The 11,918-nt window shown below is 45.5% G+C and overlaps 1 protein-coding gene across 4 annotated transcripts in view; it reads right to left on the reverse strand.

The window, feature by feature from the left end:
* NCKAP1 (NCK associated protein 1) overlaps positions 1 to 8,946 on the reverse strand; it is a 100,736-nt gene extending 91,790 nt beyond the window's left edge. For all 4 annotated transcript variants that reach the window (XM_040971824.1, XM_040971821.1, XM_040971825.1 and 1 more), the window contains exon 1: positions 8,623 to 8,946. In XM_040971824.1, coding sequence (XP_040827758.1) covers positions 8,623 to 8,730 — 108 coding nt within the window. In that variant the 5' untranslated portion in view covers positions 8,731 to 8,946. The remainder of the gene's footprint in view (positions 1 to 8,622) is intronic.
* Positions 8,947 to 11,918: the final 2,972 nt, after the last annotated feature.

Consider the following 11,918-nt stretch of genomic DNA (forward strand, 5'->3'; position numbering starts at 1 on the left):
CATCATCTCAAGGGGTCCAAGAATCAGCCTCCTCCATGCCATCCAAAGTGTGGGTAGGAGCCAGGCATTTGTCTCAAAGTCCCCTGGGGATGCCTGAATCCAGCACACTGTGCCAGAGTCAGGCCCTGGCCTCTTAGTTTCTTGCTATTGCATACCATTTGTGGAGTACTTGGGTCCCTGCCACCCATGAGGAAGACCTGGGTGGTGTTCCAGGCTGCTGGCTTGTGCCTGGTCCAGCCCTGGCTGTTGCGGTCATTTGGCAAGTGAATCAGTCAAGCAAACAGTTCTCTCTCTCCATATGTCTGCCTTTCAAATAAAATGAAAATAAATAAATAGGAGCATGGTTAAAATAAATTATTTATTTTTTTTTATTTAAAAATGACCATTCCTTTTCTTTATATGTAAGTACAGAAGCAATACACTCTTACTAATTGCATTTATACATAAAGTGTACTGCATTGTTTCTCTACTTTTGCATACAGAACACACCCAATTTAATCATAACAATAAAATATTTATGTACATTAGCATTTGTACAGACAAGAATATAAGTCTAATTAGCTTATTTTTTGAAGTGGGAGATGGGCTGATCGTAAATTTTTGAAGTCACACATATTATACTATATTTGAGTTTTAACAAGAAATATGTTTCCCTTTGTAATCTGTTTTTTGGGCGGGGAGGGAAGAGTCAGATTTACAGAGGAGAGACAGAAAGAAAGATCTTTCATTCACCAGTTAACTCTCCAAATGGCTACAACAGCTTTTGCTGAGCCAATCTGAAGCTGGGACGCACGAGCTCTTCCAGGTCTGCATGCAGGCGCAGGGTCCCACGGCTCCGGGCCTTTCTTGGCTGCTTTCCCAGGCCACAAGCAAGGTGTTTTGATGGGAAGTGGAGCAGCTAAGACACAAGCCGTCACCCATATGGAATCCTGATGCGTGCAAGACAAGAATTTAGCCACTAGGGAATCACACCCGGCCCTTCCTCTATAATCATTAAACATTCTTAGGAACAAGCATTATGCCACAGTGGGATAAGCTGCTGCTTTTGACAACTCTACCCCATTTAGGAATGCAAGTTCAACTCCAAGCTTCTCAGCTGCACCTCTAGCTTCCTGTTAATGCATCTTGGGAGGCAGTGCTTGGCTCAAGTGCTTGGGCCCCTGCCACTCAAATCAGAGACCTAAACGGGGTTCCAGGATCCTGGCTTCAGCCTGCCAAAATCTGGTTGTGGTGGGCATTTAGGAAATGATCAAGTGAATCACTCTCTTCCTCTCTATAGTTCTTTCACTCAAGTAGATAAAAGCAAGTAAAAAGTAAACATTTAAAATTAATTGATAATTCATAAGGGAAGCATATGGTAAATAATTTACCAATGCTACTTGAAAAGTTAAAATAGGGACTGGTGCAGTAGCCTAGTGACTCACCTTAAATGCACCAGGATCCCATAGGTCTCTGGTTCCTATCCTGGCAGCTTCACCTCCCATCCAGCTCCCTGCATATGCCTGGGAAAGCAGTTGAGGACGGCCCAAAGCCTTGGGACCCTGCACCTGCGTGGGAGACCCAGAAGAAACTCGGGGTTCATAGCTTCAGATCAGCTCAGCTCCGTTAGTCATCACACTTGGGGAGTAAATCAGCAGACAGAAGATCTTCCTTTCTGTCTCCTCCTCTCAGTATATCTGACTTTCCAATGAAAATAAATAAATCTTTAAAGAAAAACTAAAATAATTTATTTTTGCTAAGCACCTTCTCTCAATTTTGGAAGCTGCTTCCTTAAAAAATAAGCCTACAAGCCGACATAACAGGATTTGTTTAAAAATATACAATTATTTAAACTCAGCTTCACTAATGGATGACTAAAGCACTCAATAATGAAACCCTACTGGAAGAGAAAAATATCCTATTTTGATAAAACTGGTTATTATGGAACTTGCCACCATCCAGTCCCAAAATATTTCTCTGCTCCTGGTGGATCAACAGAAAAAATACCTTATGGAGACAAATATAATACTGAAAAGACAAGACTAAAGCCAGTCCCCTCCCCCTCCTCAGCACTCCCCGCTTCCCAAGCACCATTTTCTTCACTAGAGAAAGAGGCATCAGCTAAAGACTAAATTTTATACACTACTTCTGTTAATTTTTTCCTTAAGAAATACACTTATCCAAATCATAAGAAAAGGATTACACGGGGAAGGGAAGGGAAAGAAAAATACTCCTCTGATCAAATAAGTATCAGTGCCCTGAAACTGCAAGAATATGCTTTTAAAAACAATGTGTAATATTAAGTAGATTTCTTTCTTCTTTTTAGGTTTGAGGCAGTAATTAAGCAAAAGGAAAAATATGCAAGTACTAACTAGATCTTTCCCATGCAGAAATCAATCTCATGTTGGTGACAGTACAGGGAAAAAAACCTAAAATCAAAAAAAGAATACAAAATGAAAAGAAAAATCAAACTTGGTCAAACTAAATTTACAGAATTTTTAAATATTTTTTAAATATCATTTTCTTTTTTAATACAGTTGAGAGAGATGTGGGCATCTGATTGGGGGGGGAGTCAGGTAGGAAGGAATGTGGGTGGGACAAATGTTTCCTTTTTTTTCTTCCTCCTATGTTTAGGGGAAGAAGCTGCTACTTGCTGTCAAACGACATCAGCAAACGGGGACTGAGGACAGTCTTTTGATGACACCTTAGAGACCCTGATGTGTGTTTCAAGGGTGTTGAGTGGAACTGCTAGTTCTGTGAAGCTGTCCGCTTTGTTGCACCAGGGTTGGAAAAATCCAAGGTCTATGCACTGATCAAGTCCACCTTACTGCAAACACAGACCTGGATGCTTTCTGGAAAACTTGACCAGTACAGTTATCCAACTTTTCCTACTTCTCACCTTCCTCTGCTGGGCTGGATGAGCTGGCTGTCTCTTGCCCCATGTGCATCCAGGCACCCTGACTACCAACCACACAGTCATCAGCAACAGAGGAGGCTCAGTCCCAATACATGTACTCCACGGACTGGCCACACCCTGTGATTTTCCAGGTGGCTAGAGTTTTAGACCAGTAGTTTAGTTGGAGACACTGCTAAGAAGCCTTCCTGGAGTGAACTCAGACTTGACTCTGTGTGTGCGTCACCTGCACCAGCCAACACACATACTAGTAGATGCAGCTGCCTGGTCAGTTACAGCCCAGCCCCATATCTCACACAAAACAACAAGTACTGAGGCCCAGCCCAGCCACCCCAACACAGGTCTAGTGCTCACACATACTAGCAGGTGTTACAGCCTGGTATGGGCAACCCCAAAAGCAACCCTATCAGGTGCATCCCCAGGCATGGATTCGTGTGTGTGTGTGTGTGTGTGTGTGTGTGTGTGTGTGTGAGAGAGAGAGAGAGAGAGACAGCTTCTGCTGTAGCCTAGTCCAGCTGTTCCCACATTCCACTCAGCTCTGATGCATGCTCAAGGGTATCAAACATAGTCCAACCTGCCCCAGACCCAGCCCTCACCTATGTCGACAGGTGACACTGCCTTGTCCAATTTGGCCTGCCCCCAACCCTGATTCTTGTGCTCACCAGTGATAGGTACAGGCTAGCAGGGGACTGCCCACAGTGTCCCTGCCAGGCCTATTCCCAGTCCCAATTCTTGTGCTTGCCAGTGGGGACTGCAGTCCAGGCTGACAGGATTCGCAACCAGTTCCAGCACTTGCCAGCTGGTGCTGCAGCCTAGCACAGCTGTCCTGCACCCATTCTGGCTCTTGTTTGTTAGCAGGTTCAGCAGCCTAGCCCACCCTCAGTCCCAGCTCTCACACTCACCAGTGAAAGCAGCAACCCAGGCAGGGAGTCTCCAAAGTTCCCCTACAAGCCCACTCTCAGCCCTAGATCCTGCATGTGCCAACAGGTGTTTGGCCTGCCCCAAGTCTCAGCATTCACCAACAGGTGCTACAGCCTGGCTCAGCCCAGCCTGCCCCCAGTCCCAGCTCTGGCTAGCAGGTGTTGTAGCTAGCCCACCTTGGCCCACCCCCAGCACTCATGTAAACTTGCAGGTGCTGCAGTTCAACCCAGCCTGGCCTGTACCCTATCCTGGCTGTCTCTCGTGCCAGTGGGTTATGCAGTCTGGCCCAGCCAAGCCTGTCTCCAGACCAGGCCCAAACAAATGCTGAGTGCTACAGCTTTAGCTGTTCTGGCCCTCTTAGCTCCAGCTTTTGTGCTCCCCAATAGAAGCTACAGCCTAGTAGGGGAGTTCCACAAGTTTCCCTACCAGACTTGCCCCAAATGCTCGATCCCATGCTGGCAGGTGAATGGGTCTTGCTAAACCTGGTTTGCCTTCAGTGCTTGCCTTTGCACATGCTGGCAGATGCCACATTCTGGGCCAGCCTGCCCTCCTCCCAGTCCTTGCTCCCAGAGATGTCAAGTGGGTTCCTGTCAGGTGAGTTCTGTGGTCCAACCTGGCTCTGCCTGTCACCACCCCCAGCTCTCCACATAAAGCAATGGGTGCTGCCATCCCACAGAGGTGAGACCACAATTTCCCTACAGAATCTGCCCTAAGATCTGGTTCTTTCATGTTTTGGTGGGTGCTGCAGCCCAGTCTGATGTGGTCCACCCCTGTTCCCACACTACTAGGCAGATAGCACAGCCTAAGCCAGGCATGCCTCCCAGCCCCAGGTTTTGTGTGTGCCAGCAGGTGGCAAGCAACAGTATTTAGCCCAGCCCAGATCTCCCGCGTGGACAGGTGCCTTGGCCTGAGCCAAACATGCCCTGTAGTTTTCCCCCTCTAAATGACTCCATCTCGGTTCGTCACCTACCTGAAAGTGCAGTGGCCTGGAACATGGAAGACCCAAGAAGTCATTTGTTCCCTATTAAACATGCCCTCAGCTGCTCCCACTCCAATATGTCCCCAGACCTCCTTCGCTGGACAATCTACAGCACCCCTGACTAAGGGCAGGGTAGCATGCCCTGGCCCAGCATTCCCTGCCTTACCCAATTATCTTTAAAAAAAAAAAAAAGATTAGCAACCATGCTGGCATATCAGTAGGGTTAAAACAAATTTAGCCCTAACCAGGCCCAGAAAGTCCAGCTACTAGCTGCTTTTCCACCAGCAGTATAATGCTTGCCTAGGTACAGGGCAAACTAGGTAGTTTTCGAAGGCTGGGGAGAAGTTTGTGTGGGAGATATTTTCAAATACTTCCCAGTTTTTCATCTTCATAAGCAGATATTATATTCCTATATTAATGAAAACCACAACAAACTCAGTTGCAACTTAAAATGGTCTGTAACTTCTACTAGTACAAAAAGAACTTACAAAGATAACAAAAGTAGAGCTAGAACAGACTTTAGCATTCCTTTCACAGTTAATTTTCAGTTTTACAGACGAAGGTAAGTGAAGTTTAGAGAGATCAAATCACCTACCCCATGGTACAGAATTCTCAATGAAAGAACGAAGACTGAAACGCAACTCCTCTAACCTTAGGCTTGTGCTCTTAATTCTAAAACTCACCATGTTAGTTTCATAAGTCACAAAAGTGGCCTAATAAAATGTTAAAAATTATAATGTAAATAAATAATTGGGTCTGCTAAAGGGAAGACATTTTCAATAAAAATTTAAAACCCAAGGAATTGAACAAATTGAGATATAAAATTACCTATTACCCTCATATCTTTTCCGTAAAATGTCCATTTATGTCTTTACTTTCTGAATTAAACTAAAAGTTCCCTAAAATTCTCTATAGCTTGCAAAGATTTAAGTATTTTTTTTCTCATTAACACTTAAAAAAACACCCAAAAATCCCTTCTCAGTCACCATGTTACATTCCCCTGATAAACCCAAATAAGATGTCCTAAAACCCCGAACTTTCTGATGCCACAGCAGAAAATCCCACACCTGACCTCATGTGACAGGCTACAAGGCACAGGCACACTAAAAACATCACATAAAACCACATTTAAGTGAGTTGTAAAACATACATATATGTACACACACATATATATATACACAAACATATATACACATATTTATACATAACAGATATTTCGTGTTTAGGTTTGGGTCACAACATCAATATATATCATTATATACATATATACCTATAGGCAAATATTACAAAATCTAAAGAATCCAAAATCCAAAAGACTTCTGGTTTCCAGCATTTTGGATAAAGGATACTCAATCTGTACTTCCAGCTAAAAAGAACAGAAAACCAAATCTAGTTGGTAATCTAATGCATGCATGCCTGAATAAAGATGTGATAACTGTCAGGCAGGTAATATCAGACAGAAGGCTGCTTTGAAAACTACAAATGACTGAGATTGAAAAGATCACGTGGTTTATATGTTGTAAGAATGCATACAGCATGAACTCTTTAAACACATGGTGAATAAATCTTACTCACTTTTTGGCAAGGTATTTGAACAAATGTTTCAATCCCTAGCCAGCTGGAAGATGTGACATTCCTACATGATAATTCTATAGGCAGAAATATCAGAAATCTAGCTGATGAATTCATATGCAAACTTACATAATAAAAAGCAAATCATAATCTATTATAATTATTAAAACTAAACACACAGAGTATGTAATTCATTCATTTCAAACAGGCCTAACCAAGGCACTCAAGCATTTAAAGCTTGACACACCAACTACTACTTCAAAAATAAATTAAATTGTCCTTGCACGGAGAAAATACAAAATCAGGCGAGGCAGGAAGAGTATTTTTCAGGAACCACAAATACACAGCAAGTGCTGAATTATTTCAGTAACTCAAAATAGGTGACACATGGATATAATATTGGTCACATTCAACGTATTTTAAATTTCACCAGTTCTCAAAAACACAAGAGCCTGAAGTTTTTCAAAACAGGAAGAGAAAAAGCATGCTTTTCAGAAAAGGCAGTAAACTGAAATTGTAACTTTTAAATACCTATAATTTATTTCAATCTTATTTATGAAACCAGGAGATTAACTTTTGATTGCATTGATGCTACAAAAATGTTTAATGAATGCTTAAAAAAAGGTAGTTCGGCCAAATATCAAATCACTTTTGATGTTACTTTCACTTCCTCTTCTAGAAACCATCATAACCATTTCCCCTAACCACAAATACCACAGGTCTGGTAACTTTTAGTAATGTTTGACTTGCCTCTGTTTTGAACCAAATTCCAAGTTTAGACTGTATAATCTCACCCAAAAGTTCAGGTCAACGCAACCTGTGAGTAATACTGTATAAAATTAAATGATTTCTAACTTACACAAAAGTATGAGGGAGGCTCCCTGGGAAAGGCAGAGGGTTTCTTTGTATCGAAAAGGAGCTCTTGTGACACAAAATGTAACAAACTGAACAGGCATGTCACGGTTCTTCTCCTGGTTGCCCTGGGTTTACAGCCAATCCACGTTTACAATCAGGAGTGCAGCCAGAGGAATATGGCTATCATGATCCAAAATTTATCATTATTAACCCAAGACAGCCTTTCTCTGGAGAAATAAAGTGTCTCCATCAAATTGTCAAAATACAACAATTTTCTATTAGAACCACTTAGCAAAAGCCATCTTCTCTAATCTGCAACCTAGAATCTTGCTAGGATTAAACTGAAAGGTAATTCCTGTGATACCTTAAAAAGCCAACAAAAGTAATGCTGAGGATGACAAAGTGCATGCTGCAAAGCCCAAAAGCTTTATTTTTTTTTTCCTTTACTAAATTATCTAAAATTTACAATCCCTGTTTTAAAAAGAAAACTTTGGGCTGCTGCTAAAACAACCAACTGATGTTGTGCTGTCTTCACATTTACTGTTCTCAACTCCAGGCTTCCTCCTTAACTGCTGGGAGTAATGTAATTTCAATAGGCCCTATTACTTACACTACCCATATTAACAGATTACCCTGCAAAGCAGCATGAACGGCGCAACATGTTGAGCTTTCATTCTGTATAGAGCCCTAACTCTGAAGAGATCATGGTCTGAAACACGCAGGGCTTGAGAAAACCCAGGGGAGGAGTGCAGAGGGAAGAGAAGGTTGTTATTCCTGTTCTAGTGAGTCACACGTATTTCAGAAGAAAATTGCTTCCACCCTCGCTTCTCCCTCCTCTCCACTCAAAATGAAATAATCCCAAATTGTCAACAAGCCCTCAAATGGCTTTCATTTAGCAATCCAAACTAAAGTGCCCAAGTGCTAGGGCTCTGAGGTTCACCGGCCCACATTCCAACACTCAAACACACCAAAAAATGCAGAGGTGGGGTGTGCTCCCTCGCCACCGGCTGCCATCGCCGCCCCGGTCCTTTCCACCTCGTTCCTGGAACCTCCCGTTCTCCTGGTCCCCCGGAGACTCTCGCCCACCCGTTACCCTCCTTTTTCCGGCCAAGGCCCCAGGCGCCCCTCATTCCGCGCTGGGCCCGGCGACGGATCCGATCTCCAGGCGCCGGGAAATGGCTCCTCGTCGGCCTCCGGCCGGCCGGCGGGCGAAGCACCGGGATGGGCGCCCGCGTTAGGCCGCGGCGCGTCCCGCCGACCCGGGGCCCGGCCTGGCGCGGCGCCGCCGAGATGTCCGCCCTCGGCGCGGCCCGCCGCCCCCCACCCCGAGGGCCTGCCCTGCCCTTCCATCCCTCCCGGGCCCCGCTCCAGCCCCGCCGCGGCCTCGCCGGCCCGCGCGTACCTTCTTGATGTTGTAGAGGCGAGTGAGCATGCCGACGCCCCGGTCGTTGAGGATGGTGAGCTTCTCCGCCAGCTTCTGCTGACTGGGCTGCAGCACGGAGCGCGACATGGTGCCGGTGCTGCTGGTGCTGCCGGTGCTGCTGGTGCTGCCGCCGCCGCCGTCGGCCGCCTGGAGCTCGGTCACCGGGCCGTGGCCTGCGCAGCACCCTCTCTGCGGCCTCCGCCCCGCCCGCCCTCGACCTCCGCCTCAGGGGAGCGCGCCCATGGTCCCCGCGCCCCGGTTCCGCGAGCAGCGGCGGTCGCCTCCGAGTCCCCTTCCCCCGCAGCAGCAGCAGCAGCCGGGCGTCCCGGCTGTCTCCTCCTGCCTTCCGCCCGCCGCCCTTCCGTCCCCACCCCCCGGCGCGCTCGGCCCCAGCCCCCAGCGAGCCGCCTTCCACCGCTCCTCCACTAGGTGTGGCGGCGACGACGACGGCGGCGTCTCCGGCGGCTGAGAACGAGGCCGCTTCCCGCAGCCCCGGACGAGCGCTCGGTCACCTGATCGACCACGCCGCCGCCCCCGCGAGGCCGGACAGGGAACTGCGGCCCGCGGGCCCCGGCCCGCCCCGCCAGGCCTGCCAGCCAGGCGCTCGGGTCCCGGCGCTGGGCCGGACGGGTCAGCTGTGGTCACGGCAAGAGCCACCCTGAGCGGCGAGCGGGCTGGATCGCACCCTCGCCTCGTCCCACCTTGCCCACACCTCTGTCCGTCAAGTTCTCCAAAGTTGCCTTTCCGCACCCGCCCCCACTAAAGCAAGCAGCAAAAACTCGGGGTGGGGGCGGGGGTGTTTTTCGGGCGAGTTCTAAGAGTGGGCTGGAGGCTGCAAGCGCTTTTTTTCCTCCCACTGCCTGACAGACGCTCCCCGCGGAACACAGCAGATGTTCTGCTCAGCTAGGCGAGCGTCGCATTCTCCCAGCTCCCGGGTCCCAGCCCTCCTCCCCGGCCTCAAGCCAGTGTGTGAGAGAGAGGAGGTCGGAAGTGAGCACAGCTCAAGTTTCTGAGATAATCAGGATCTGGAACTTATCGAGGACAGGCATCCATCCGGTACGGACACTAATAGAGTGACATGTGACAGAGAAAAAACAATGTTCCATGAATGGAGGGTTACCCCGTCCACTCCCCAGGCCTCCACCCCAAACCTCACTGTATTGAAAACAAACGACTTTGTTAGCTCATTCTTTACCCCTGATCAATTTCTCAGGCGCACTCCAAGGCTACTCCCTCTGGTCAAGTACATTAGAAGTGGTTCCAAAAATGAACAAATCAAGGACTTACGTAATTGATTTTTGAGGAGAGAAACTACACCCAGAAGGATGTTCTTGGCTTTACTTTTTTAAGATGTGTTCATCTTTTATATTTATCCATTTTAAATTCAGGGCAAAATATTCCACAATGGAAACAATTCTAAGGATCAAATAAGTTTTCAATGGATTCGCAAAAATACCTTATGAAAAAGAATTGTAATAGTTGCTTCTAAAATATTGTTGGAGGCCCTTTGCTCGCAGAAATCTTCGTTTTAGTATCACAACAGAGAGAGTAGAGTGGGCTGGATGTGTTTGACCGAAGGCACGTTGGAAAGACTGCTATTCCCCCTAGAATCGATCCTAAACAAACCCCGTGATTGTATTTTAGGTTCTGTACATGGAGTTCTATTACCTCAAACTCTTTGTGCCTAAAAATATCTTACGTTAGTACCAACACCTCAAGAGTGATGACCTTTTTGAGCGTTAGCAGCTATCTGGTGGAGAGATTTTTTGATTGCTCTCTCCAGTGTAATAGTGTTTTGATTTGTAGCAGGCATGGCTGTGCAGTCCTGCGAGGGATGGGTTGCTGTGAGATATGCTAGAATAGCCAGATAAAATGGGAAGGTGCCAAAAGGCCTGCTCTGTTAGGGAAAACATGCCAACTCTAGAAGCAGAATTACAGAGTCTTACAAATGAAAAACTTTGTCATATTTTAGCTTTTCTTATTGTTAATTACATTGCATTATGTGACACAGTTTCATAAGCTCTGGGATTCCCCCAACCCCTCCCCTTGCCCTCCCCCAGGGTGGAATCCTCCACCTTTTTGCAGTATTACAGTCCAAATTCAGTCATGATTCTTCCATAGCAAGCATGGACCATGCATTGAGTCCAGCATCTTATTGTCCAGATAAACTCAACAATTTCTTGGGGAAACCCTCTCTGGTCTGAAAGCAGAGCTGGCAGAATATCGTCTCCTCCAATGAAAAGCCCCAACATAACATCAACAGCAATTTATAACATTATGGAATTAATTGACATGGTATTGAGTAACCAATATGTTTTTTTAAAAATGCAACTTCTTAACCACATCCTGTGACTACTTCATTGACATTTCTCTTTTAGTTTATATACAGAACCGGCTACTATACACCTTAAAATGGTTATAGGGTACTATTCAGCTGTCTTGTGTCTATTTTCATTTTAGTATTTAGCCATTTATAGTGTTGAAGCATAATTTTGCTGAACGTGGCAGATTTTAGGATAGTCTAAACTGGCTTGTAAACTCTAACAAGGCATATGTCAACAATTGAGGTGCAGAACAGTTTTAGGAGGGGTGTGCAGAGAAACCTTCAATACCCTAGTGAGAAGTAACTAATCTTTGTGTCCTACCTAGTAAGGTATTTGTGAACAACAAGGAAAGCTTAGAACCAGACAGGAAATGATCCACATGGATTCACATATTCTAGCTTTTTTAAAACTGCTGTGAAGAGAGAATCAGAGAATGCTGTAAGTGTGAATACACTCCTTCTCAAGAGAACCTGTTGTGCTCCCACATGAGTTTGAATTCTTGTAGGTGCTTATAACTCAGCATATCCAGTAGAAAGAAGACTGTAGATACTAATCCCACTATCAAACTTGTACTGAAAAATTGAGGAACAGTGAACCTAGGGGGTTATAAGAGGTATTCCTTTTTTAGGAAAATAGAGTAAATGAAGTTTTCACAATACATGGATTTTTCTACATTTCGCATCAATAAAAGAACTTCATAATTAAGAGAGTATACATCACACACACGGCAAAACTATGTGTAGATTTCAAAACTTTTTAATCAAAATAAACATCTTTTAATTCCATTTTCCCACAAACTTCTAAGTATCTGCCTATAATTTCTTCCTGAAAAAAAAAACCTACATCTCCCAGTGTCCCTTGCAGCTTGGTGTGGTCAAATGATTCATGATCTGGCCAATAGGATATAAGCTTTCAAGGACCTTCATTAAGGGACTGCCGCTGCTCTGTCTT

This window comes from Ochotona curzoniae, unplaced genomic scaffold (assembly GCF_017591425.1).
Source record: "Ochotona curzoniae isolate NIBS_2020 unplaced genomic scaffold, NIBS_Ocur_1.0 contig_2210, whole genome shotgun sequence".
Classification (NCBI taxonomy): Eukaryota; Metazoa; Chordata; class Mammalia; order Lagomorpha; family Ochotonidae; genus Ochotona; species Ochotona curzoniae.